The 12,302-nt window shown below is 34.4% G+C and overlaps 1 protein-coding gene across 1 annotated transcript; it reads right to left on the bottom strand.

The window, feature by feature from the left end:
- Positions 1-10,066: 10,066 nt before the first annotated feature.
- LOC108370503 (uncharacterized) lies at positions 10,067-11,668 on the bottom strand. The gene is made up of 2 exons (XM_017625831.1): positions 10,980-11,668; positions 10,067-10,921 (listed from the first exon to the last, which is right to left on the bottom strand). The coding sequence occupies exons 1-2, from the start codon at positions 11,283-11,285 to the stop codon at positions 10,067-10,069; spliced, it is 1,161 nt and encodes a 386-aa protein (XP_017481320.1). The 5' UTR covers positions 11,286-11,668.
- Positions 11,669-12,302: the final 634 nt, after the last annotated feature.

Raw genomic sequence — 12,302 nt, 5'->3', positions numbered from 1 at the left:
GGCCTAGTGAGTCCGAATATGTGTCGCCGATTGTACTGGTTCGTAAAAAAACTGGCGACATTAGAATGTGCGTTGATTATCGGACGCTTAATAAAGTAACAGCTAAAGACAATTACCCCATACCTCTTATTGATGATTTGCTAGACAGAATGGCAAATAAGAATATCTTCACAAAACTAGATTTAAAGAATGGGTTTTTCCATGTATTTATGCACCCGGAGTCAGTTAAGTATACTTCCTTTGTGACTCCGTTAGGTCAATTCGAATTTTTACGCATGCCGTTTGGGCTTAAAAATGCCCCGTCGACATTTCAGCGCTTTGTAAATAAGATTTTTTCAGATATGGTTAGGGAAAATAAAATAATAATATATTTAGACGATATAATGATTGCTACTGGAGATATAGAGGAACAGTTTGAAATATTGATAGAAGTATTCAAAAGGTTAGCTGATAATAACTTAAATTTGAGGCTTGATAAATGCGAATTTTTCCAGAATGAAATCAAATATTTAGGTTATACCATCTCGAAAGATGGGATCAAAGCTGATGAAAAAGGCCTAGAGGCCATTAAAAATTTTCCAGTCCCAAATAAGGTACAAACAGTGCAAAGCTTCTTAGGACTATGTTCATATTTTAGACGGTTTGTTAAAGACTTTTCAATAACTGCTAAACCCCTGTATGATCTGACTCGAAAAGACAAAAAATTCAAGTTTGGTTTTGAAGAAATTAAATGTTTTGAATTGTTGAAACAAAAATTGTTAGAAGCCCCAATACTTGCTATCTATGATCCGAAAGATGAAACTGAATTGCATTGTGACGCGAGCGCATTGGGGTTCGGGTCAATATTGATGCAACGTAAGTCGGATAAAAAGCTTCATCCCGTGTTTTATTTCTCAAAGCGAACTAGTGAAGCAGAATCAAAGTATCATAGCTTTGAACTTGAAACGTTGTCCATCATTTATGCACTTCAGCGATTTCGTATATATCTTCAAGGACTTAAATTTAAAATAGTCACTGATTGCAATTCATTAACCATGACACTGAATAAAAAAGAGTTAAATCCCAGAATAGCTAGATGGGCATTAGAACTTCAAAATTTCGATTACACTTTAGAACATAGATCCGGCACACGTATGCAGCATGTTGACGCTTTAAGTCGAAATAATAATGTATTAGTGGTAGATACTAACACTTTTGAAGACAATTTAATCATTTGCCAAGCCAAAGATAAAAAATTGAAAGATCTGCGGGATATGTTACAGGATAGTGAACATAGCTTGTATGAAATGCGCAACGGAGTAGTATACAGAAAGATAGACAATGGTAGAATTCTGTTTTGCGTCCCTGAAGATATGGAGACTCATATCTTATTTAAATACCACGATGAGATGGGCCATATTGGCGTTGATAAAACGGTTGATCTCATATCAAAAAGTTATTGGTTTGCGAAAATGAGAGAAAAAACTGCTACCCACATTAAAAATTGCCTGAAATGCATAGTGTTTTCGTCAAAACACGGAAAAGAAGAAGGCTATTTACACAATATTCCGAAAGCGGAGAGCCCGTTTGAAGTAGTACATGTAGATCATTTCGGACCGATAGATAATTCACGTTCCAAGAAACACATATTTGTTGTTATAGATTCTTGCACAAAATTTGTTAGGCTATATGCAACAAAAACTACTAACACTAAAGAGGTAATTAGCGCACTTAAAGATTATTTCCGCTCGTATAGCAAGCCGAAAATAATAATCTCAGATAGAGGTAGCTGTTTCACCTCGAACGATTTTATGCAATTCATGGAAGCGGAAAATGTACAACACATAAAAATAGCAACAGGATCTCCACAAGCAAATGGCCAAGTAGAGAGGGTAAACAGGAGCTTAGGGCCAATGATAGCTAAATTGTGCGATTCTGAGCGTAATATTCATTGGGACAATGTAGTTGAAACTGTCGAATATGCCCTTAATAATAGTATACATAGGACTGTAAAACAATATCCCAGCGTAATGCTCTTCGGCATTAAACAGCGAGGTAAAATTATAGATTTTCTAAGCGAAGAATTGAAGGAGGGAGAACCAAAAAATACCAAACAAAGTCACGAGGAGGTAAGAATGCAAGCTTCAGCAAATGAAAAGCGTCTGCAGTCCTATAATAATAATTATGTTAACAGCAAACGGCGGGCTGCGAACCAGTACAATGAAGGTGATTACGTTCTGATCAAAAATTTCGACTCAACGGCAGGTGTATGTAGAAAGCTAGTCCCTAAATTTAAAGGGCCTTATAAAATTTCCAAAGTCTTACGAAATGATAGATACGTGTTGGAGGATGTTGAAGGTTTCCAACAGTCACGAATACCATACAAAGGAGTTTGGGCTGTGGCGAATATACGACCTTGGTTAAGCAAAAGCTAAAAATAAATTACTTAAGATCAGGTGATCTTTCGGTCAGAATGGCCGAATTGTAGCAATAAATAAGCAGTTAACCCTTAGTATGTCTCCTTAGCCCTAAGTATATAGAAGTATCGATGTAGGGTTAATTTGAATATTAGCCGTTAGTGTAAGTTTGTCTATTATCCTTTATTCTTCATCATCATTCTTAATCAATATAATGTATTCATTCTAGCATACTATGTGTCAATGTAAGCTTATCTCTTTCACTTGATGTACATACATAAGTTACTTCGGGAACTTTCCAAAAATGCTGATGCAATAAAAGAGCGGTTGTTGAGTGACATTGAACGAGTACGGTCGTTTTCTTTGAAGTAGACTACTACACTATGCTTTTGTAAAAAACTTGCTGTGGCATACTCCTGTTATATGGATGATAAATTATTAACGAAGCAAAGCATACGTTTCATATGTGTTTGGTTATGTAATCAGTACTTGTGTGCACACAATATTTGTTGGTTTTCCATTCTCTGCATAGATACCAAGGATATCTGGTTTGCCGACACAGGAACACGCAACATCTGAGAAGCAATCCGCATCTAAATCTAAACCATACTTTTCCAAAGTTCGACCTGGCGCATTACCCACGCCCACGCGTAGAAGCCTGTAAATCTTCCGTAAGATCTTTCTCTCGAATACTCCAAGAGCCGCCTCGTCGAATGTTGTCATTGTCTAAGCTTCTGCGCCATATAACAGCTCGGGCATGATGAGTGACTTATAGAGTGCGGTTTTTGTACGTCGAGAAAGGACTTTACTCTACTCCCGAATTGCCTATTCAGTCCAAAGCAGCACTTGTTGGCAAGAGTGATTCTGTGTGGGTTTTCCATGCTGATATTTTTATATGTGATAATGCTGATACCCTAGTAAACGAAATTCTCCACTTTCCCGAAATTATAACTGTCAACATTGACTTGGGTTCCACGGCGCGAATGCGCTGACTGTTTTTTTTTATGACAGGAGTTACTTCGTCTTGTTCTCGTTTACCACAAGGCGCATTCGCTTTGCTTCCTTATCCAGCTTGGAAAAGGCAGAAAAGACTTCGAGATTTTTGTTACCAATCACGTCGATGTCATCGGCACACGCCAGAAATTACACGACCTTGTAAAAAAAATGCTCCTGCTTGGTTCAGTTCTGCAGCTCTTATTATCTTAACATTTACATCATGCGATCGTAAATGCCCTTCTGCTTTCGCTTTAATTTGGGAATCTTTGATCGGGAATAGGAGTTCACAATAGTAATGACAATCATAATCATAAGAATATTATCTCAAGTTATTCAAAATTTCTTTACTCGCAATATACGTAGTAGCCTATGGCGACCCCAAATGAAATAAATTGTTTACGTTTAAAAGTTAACGGATTTTTAATGCTAGGGAATGGTGTCAACAATTTTAAGTTTTCATTAAGTATATTTTAATCAACTTTCATGCGATAGTTTTTAGTTTTCGTTACTCTTTTATCATTTTGTTATTTGTTTCAGTAGTTTTTAGCTGATTTAAAAAAAGGAGAAGGTTATCAATTCGTCGGTATTTTTTTATGTATATTACCGCATGACTTTGGACCAAGTCAACCGATTTCCAGGTGATCCCATACTAATTTGGTTTAGATCCGATCATTGGATCATGAAAAAATTAACGGTACTATTAAATTTTTATATGAGAATTGGAGTCGGTGTGTTTTTTGCTTAAAAATTACTTGTTTATTAATTGTTTACATTAAGTAATTTGTGTGCCAGCTCTTCGTTGATAATATGATCACTTCGTTTTATAAGATGTTGTAAATTCTATATTTATTTAAACTGTTCAGATTTTGGCTAAGTGGGAAGATTTAAAAAAATGCCCTAGTGAAGCTTTCCCACACACTTTTCGTTTGGAACCAGTTATGTAATATTTCACTTAATATCAATATTTTCTGTCTTTACTTTTAGATTTTAGATACTGCAATATTTCATTTACTTAATCAATACAAGACGGTCCACCTTAATTCTTAATAATATACATATGTGGGCACACATGTACACATGTATTTACTAGAAACTGTCATACATTTTTCCCGCCAAATTAGTTATCTTTTAACTTCCCCTCCAAACAGTTTTACTGCTTTGAGGTTGAACTCAGTTCTATTGAAAATAGCGCGGGTACTTATTTTCCCGTATTCAATCAGGGACGACCGTCAACCACCACACATCGTCCGTATCCGCTTTACAATTTGTACATGTCCATAAATAAATAATAATAAATCAAACTTATTTGACAAATTTTCGTTGGTTTATTTATTTTATCGCTTTATATTGAAAATACCTTGGTGCAACATACTAAGCTTTCGAGTTCAAATTTTCAAAAAGGTGGAAACTCTCCTCAAAAACATTTCCAACAGTCATCCATCTTAAACCTCCTTAATTTAATACCTATATTTTAATAAGTCATTTATTTTACTTATTATTTTATCAAATTGATTTAAATTTTCAAACAGGTGGCAACCCTGCTCAAATATATTTTCGGCCGTAAACCTTAATAAGAATCTCAAGCTTGTTACCGACATTGCAATATTTCATTTATTTTAACAATTTAACTGAGTTAAAATTTTCAAATAGGTGGCAGACCTCCTCAAATATATTTCCTACAGTCATCATTCTATTGTAATATGCCATTTATTTTATCAATTAAATTGAGCTAGATTTTCAACCAGGTGGTAACCCTCCTCAAACATGTTTTCTGCTGTCAGCCTTCTTAAAACTCTTTAGCTTCGAAACCCACACTTCATTTATTTTATCAATTTAATTGAGTTAATACTTTATATAGGCGGCAACCCTCCTCAAAAATATTTCCAGCAGTTATCTTTCTTAAACCTATTTAAATTTATACCCTTACTAGCTATACCCTGCCACGCTTTGCTGTGGCATATTCCTGTTACATGGATGACAAATTATTAACGAAACAAAGCATACGTTTCATATGAGTTTGATTTTGTAATAAGTACTTGTGTGCACACAATATTTGTCGTGTTTCCATTCTCTGCATTAATATCAAGGATATCTGGCGCCGACACGGGAACACGCAACATCTAAGAACCAATCCGCATCTCAATCTAAACCACACTTTTCCAAAGGATAACCTTGAGCATTATTGATTGTGATTCCGAATGCGAATCGAATTGGGAATTGCAGCCTTTGGAATGGAAATGGTATATCGGTCGGAATCATGGGAATTCTTCTCCTCTGAAAGGCCACGTTAAAATCTTTACTTACACTACGTTCTTAATCAATTTGTTAACTGCGTGTCGCGTACTGTTGCGGAGTTTTGGCTGATTAATATTCCGCAACGTGATAATTGGCACACCTATTTTCAATTCAGTATTTGGGGTCATCCCCGGAAGATCAATCGAGTTCAAAATTTCGTTGGATAATTAACTGATTCGTCATCTTCCACAACGGTGTTTATCGACGTATATGTTATTGTTTAAGCGACTTATGCATTTTCCACATAAACAAAGAACAGCGAACACACAGACGCACTTGTTTTTAAAGGTAATTCGCTCGTTTTTTATTGGGTATGCATTTTTTATGCAATTCTCAAATATCTCTTCGCTGAACTTACGCTAACCCAGCTTTAAGCATCACCAACACTCCACTCCCGGAGTAATTTTTGGCATGGTATTAAGCTACTGCTTACAAACCACACTGGGGCTCTGCACGAATGCATCCCTGGATAAATCCCAGCTCATTGCCCAGCAGTCTAAGGCAGCTAGAGCATGACTCCTCCAATGGAGTCCCCCAATGAATACACGGTGAAAGGGTCACATCTTGCGCTACCGCTTCATCAGCCTGCCCGCATATCTCTCTCTCTCTCTTTCTCTCTCGCATATCAGGCATATAAAGTGCGTGGCTAACTTGATGTGCACCTGGTAGCTCGTTCACTGAGCCTATAATTAATTTTCTTAATGAAGAAACATTCTTTCGATCAGTTCTCCTTTCAATGTTCCTTAGTTAGAAAAATTATAAGGCAATAAAATTCGTCTTAATCTCTCGTTGGCTGGCAGCTTTCCGTGTCCAATGTCCAGTACTTGAAGGCGAAAATACCTCGGCTGCAGTGTATATATGTATGTTCGTCTTGCCACAATATTGACTATTTCAGGCAGCGTTGCCGAAAGCTTTCGCTGAAAAATCGTCAATTTACCCAAAAAAAATCGTCATTTGAGCCAAAGAAACGTCAAATTTTTATTTACTAAACTTTTTAACTATATAAAAAACAATAACAAAAATATAAATACAAAGTTTATTTGTTTAGACATACATACATATGTATAATAAATATGACTGAACAAATTACAAAACCAAAAGAAATCCACATTGTATATGGGTTATAATAAAAGTTGATTAATAACAAAAATTTTAAATTAGAATTTAAAGCATAACTGCTTATAAATTTTTGTATTCCACTGGTTTAAAGTTTTTTAAAAGAAGTTGATCTAATTTTAAAGTGTAACAGGAGCATTTGTTAACAGATAGATAATCTTGACTGAACAAAATTCCCTGTAAGGTCGAGTTATCTAGCCTGTTTCTGTATTTCGTTTTGTTTAAATTTACTTTTGAGAAAATTCTTTCCACATTAGCTGAAGAGCTTGGTAGGGTCATTAAATTTGACACAAACTGACACAATGTAGGAAAAACCTGCTCGGAGTCTGCGCGAGTAATTTTGGATATGGTACTCCAAAATTCTTCGCAATTAAGGTTATCCGTCATTGCAAAATGATCCTTAAAGTTTAAAAATCGTAACTCCCTTAGCTCATCGTCTAATTTTTGAACATCATTTTCAGCAACTAAATTAGGAAACCGCGTTGCTAACACTTGTAGTGAAATAATTCTTTTATTTAAAATCGCGATAGGATTAATAAAATATAATTCTTTTAAAACAACATCATTGAAATCAAACCGGCTCCTTAATTGTCTGCAGAGTTCAATATAAAAGGCAATGCAATTATGTGTGAATTCATACAAATCGTTAGAGGAAAGCTTACATTCATCAATTTTGTGTTTTACATACACTCCAAGATATATATCTTCAACTTTACAAAACAAATCCTTATTTTCAAAGTCAATCTCGTAAACACATTCGCCATCTAAATAAATCGAATCGATAAAGTTGTCTAAAATCTTTAGGTAAAGGCCCAACACTGCATTGTGAATATTTTGTATTTGACAATTTGCGCTTTGAAATACTTTGTTAACCTTGTTAATAATATTGAGTACATATTTTAAAAAACATAAATACAGTTCATTAATATCATTTAGATTTTTAAAAACAGTAACGGCAGTATCGATATGATCAATATTTGATGCGCGCGAGAAAGAAATTTTTAATTCGAATTGTACCACCCGACCCACCACTAATTCTAATGAAAGCCATCTGGTTTGCGCCGGATGTAGCATTTTTTTTTGGTTTGTATTCCAAAAGTGACGAAATTTTTAAAAATTGTGCATATCTTTTAGGGCTATTTGCAATATAGTGTTATATATTTCGTACCAAAGTCTCCACTTCAGAAGGTAATTTGAGGCACGCATACGATGAGCAAAGCGCCAGTGAATGGCAAAGGCATTTAATAGTAAACAAACTTGGAATATCAACTTTTAGCAGTTTTGATACGGAATGATTTTTACCCGTCATATTTGCCGCACCGTCCGCTGTGAAACCAATCAAATTACTCTTGTAGCAAATATTATGTTTATTGAAGTAATTCACAACAGTGTTTTATATACTTTTTGCATCACAATTCTCCACTTCAATTAAGCCAAAAAAACTATTTTATATAAAAATCTAAAGTTGCTCTAACAACTAAGCACAGCGATTTTGTATTCGAAATATCCGTTGACTCATCAATGCACAAGGAAAATTTTTGCTGAAGTAGAAGTGAACACAAGTACTCAAACTGGCTGCGACCCAATACATTTGATACTTTTGAAGTTAATTTTGAGTCTGAAATACCATGTTTTAAAAACTGCGTCAAGTGATCTATGCAGGAAAAGGGCAAATTATGCTCTGCAATAACTGCAACTGAAGCTCTATAGTCTGAACTTTTCTCGTTTCGGCGGAACTATTTTGAAACTGCGTATCGATAGTACTTTGGTTACTAACTATGCAACTTGCCCTCTCGCTATGCTTTTTACTTGCTTTGTGCCTCAATAGATCACTTTTTCCAGATCTAACTCGAAGTAGGGTGTTGCACAATTTGCAAGCAAGTTCGTCAGTACCTGATGGATTTTTTTTTCTTAATCAGCCAACTATCAAACTCCTCCGCCCATGATGAACATATTTTACGTTGATTGCTTTTAGTTTCCTAAAATATATTTAAATATATGCGTATAATGTACAATAAAGTCTTTATTGTTTATGTGTTTATTTAATCACAATTATTCACCGGCACAATTTCTTTTACAGCGCACAGTGTCGCGACTTCATATAAGCGTTGGCCAAAAATAGAAGGAGTTATAGTAGGTAAATGAAAATTGGTACAGATACTTAACGTAAGTAGACTAAGAAAAAACTAAGTTTTGAGAAAATCAGCCCAAGGACACGCCCACCTCCCATATATCCTGAAATGAAAAAAACTTATATTTTCCAAAATTGTTGTTGGAATTGAACCAAATTTGGCTCGATTTGTCTCAGATATATAACTGATAACTGTGTTTAATTATATGGAATTATCTCAAAGAACACGCCCACCTCCCATATATCCTGAAGTAAAAAATTCGAATAATTTCATGTAATTAGCTTAAACATAAACTTTATTTTTAGTTTTAGACAAGCAAAGAATATTTCTTATTTACTATTAAAATCGCCAATATCTTCAATGTTATCGCAGAAATCATCCTCAGATATGATGCTTTCATCTTCCACAAAAACAAAATCTTTTATTTCATTTAGATCATATCTTCTTAAAAAATTTTTTTTACTGTTCATCGAAATATCTGGCTCTGACTGCAGAATTAGGTAATGTATTAGATCCCTATTGGAGTCAACTCTACTCGTCTTTCTTGTATGCCTCAGTCTATTATTTCGAATTACTTTGTGACAGGACTCTATGGCCTCCTCCGATAACATTCCAATTGGTATATTTGAATACTTGATGTAATTAATACCGTGAACTAAAACTTTGTGCACAGTAACAGGCATGTAGTACCAGGGATATAGCTTAAGTATTATATAAAATAAATGTTTCTTTTAATAGCTTTTCAAAGTTTGTAACATTTATGTGCAGTCCGCTGGAAAATGTTCTTAAAATAACAGAAAAGTTGTTTATTAAAGTTTTATCAACACCTGTTATCTGAGCCGCTTGTTCAATATTTGAAAAGAAGCGTCTGGCCGTGTTTCCATCATTCGATGTGCCATATCCTGTTTTAACCATATCAATAATAAGCCCAATTTCATTCTTGAATTGATCTTGAATCCTCTTTTTGTTTTCCATCACTACCTGCTTATTTTTTTCATCCACTATACGCCAAGACTTAATAGGTAGTTTATATGCAATGTGAATAATGCATTCAAAAAATTTTATCCATGCATGTAAGGTCGATATACCATATTCGTAGCAACTTTCCTTGACTTTTCTTTCAAGAACTAATTAGGTATTCATTTGTGTAGGTTTAGCTCCACACAGAACACAAGTCGCACAACTCTTATGCCCATGTATAGCATTTAACACAGTCCCGTCGATCATAGTTAATTTTAAGCGATACTGAACGTTAATTTTCTTTTTATCATTATTATAGACGTATGTAGTTAAATTTTCTATTTCACGCTGTATGTTGTCTTTTACTTCCATTATAAGTCTAGGATTTTCTTTAGCAAATAATATTTTCAGAGGTCTACATAGCCTTTGAGAAGAGTGTTTGCTGTTTTGCCACACAATTTTTTCATTTTTGCCTTCCACTATACGTAATGGTACGAAAGATGTAACAAACAAAAACTCGTCAGTAGCGTCTTGGCTTTCAAATTTTTGTTTATATACGCTATGACCGCTACTGCCATCAAATCCCCACTTGCACTCTAAAATAACATCACTTTCAGCACCAAATTCTAACTTCTTCAAAATGCTGTTTGAAGTTTTATCCAAAATTGCCTGTAATGGAACATGTACTGACGTTTCCGAAACTTCAATTCCGTCTGGAATAAGTTTTTTTTTAGCTTCTACAATAGAGTAATAGGACGGAAAACAATTTTTATGTACACCATTAACAACGTTTCTCATCATGTTGTATTCCCTATAAGAGATATCCATATCCACGTACAATGCTAACGCCTTTTCCACTGAAAGAGTTCCACTGTTACTTGATTCTGAAATTTTTTCTGCTGCTTTTTTAAGAGCTTCAGCAGAGGTTGACACAACAAGTTCATCAACACGTCTTCGCTTAGTTCGATGTGATGCTTCTTCGAAAGACACACGTGGCCGACCTCTAACAAAGCTTGAACTTGGTTCCTAAAAAAATAACAGACCTATTTTATCTTTGATTGACGCCAAGAACTGATTTACTTACAACACAAATAGAATCCCCATAGAATATTTCACTATCCAGCCAGTTATTACAGTGTTTTTCAAATAAGTCTTTTTTCCGTCCATACTTTTCCCAATTAGTGCTAAATTTCAAAATCGTAAACTTGATTTTTGTTTCCTCTGTGCAGTGTAATGATCTACGCAAATGATTTTCCACAAATTTGTTTATTTCATAAACGATAAGGCTCTTTTTACATTGCTTCATTTCTAACCATTTGTTGAAAATATCGCGTATCTTCAATGGGGTAGACACTGAAAAATATTCATAAAAAATAAAATCGCATACCATCGCAGTTGAGATTTATATATATTTAAATACACACTTTTTCGCACTAAATATCAAAATATTGGAGAAGTGTTTTGATGTGTTTTTTTTATTGTCTTCTAAACAAGCGGTTCGCTTTCAACAGGTCACTTTGATTTAGACATATCTTTCAGCTAACTGTTCTTTCCATATGATCAATATTTGTCAACAAAACGAGTGTTGCCATATTAATTGGTACTTAAATTTGACAATCTATTACAATTTTTACCGACAGTTACATTAAGTATTTGAAATAACAGCGTTTGAAAACTATGTAAAATTCCAGATTTTTCAATGATGATACTACATGGTTAACAACTATCACAATTGAACTACTATAAAAAAAATACTAGTTCACATATCCAGGAAAAATTTTAGATTTCATCTAATTTAAGTGTTTATTTGTTAATAAAGAAAAAAACTTTTGGAAATTTGAATGTTCACATATATCATTTTTGGCCACTGCCGTGACACTGTGCAGCGCCACTTCGTGTTTCAGTGGAGCAATTGCTTTTATCTATATACATTTAAATACAAATATAAATTACTCTATAAAATGTTATTTGAATACATATTTTATTATATGCACATACCTGTGTGAATTAAAAACTTATCAATTTCTTCAGATTTATTTAATTTGAAATATTTAGCTTACGCACGAAACTTCAATGAGCACAAATTGTTTTTCTATAACTGACGAATATTTGAATTCTTCTTTCACCTCTTATCCAGTATTCCTCTTTGTAAGTATATCACTATGTAGAGAGACAGAGGTGGCGCATTCCGCTGTTTGTGCGTTTGTGTGATTTTTGTTCTCCTTCATCTCCGCTATTCGCAGGAATGCGCATTCTCGTAAATATGTATATGAACCTTTCTTCCTATCTCTCTACTTTTGTCCAACATATGTACATGCGTGTTATCTTTCTGTCTCTTTTGAATTAGTGTATCAGCAGCAGCGTTGCCGTTTTGGTCCAATTGGACCAAATTGGTAGCTTCATTCTC

This window comes from Rhagoletis zephyria, unplaced genomic scaffold (assembly GCF_001687245.7).
Source record: "Rhagoletis zephyria isolate East Lansing unplaced genomic scaffold, Rhagoletis_zephyria_1.1 Rzeph_scaffold_04282, whole genome shotgun sequence".
Taxonomy (NCBI): domain Eukaryota; kingdom Metazoa; phylum Arthropoda; class Insecta; order Diptera; family Tephritidae; genus Rhagoletis; species Rhagoletis zephyria.
The sequence above is the reverse complement of the archived record's forward strand: the minus strand, read 5'-3'. Positions and strand labels throughout refer to the sequence as shown.

Excerpts from the sequence above, each read along its gene's own strand:
- LOC108370503 (XM_017625831.1), bottom strand. The coding sequence starts at position 11,285 with ATGGTATGCGATTTTATTTTTTATGAATATTTTTCAGTGTCTACCCCA. Across the intron at positions 10,922-10,979 it reads ATGGGGATTCTATTTGTGTT|GAACCAAGTTCAAGCTTTGT; the intron begins GTAAGTAAATCA and ends TTATTTTTTTAG.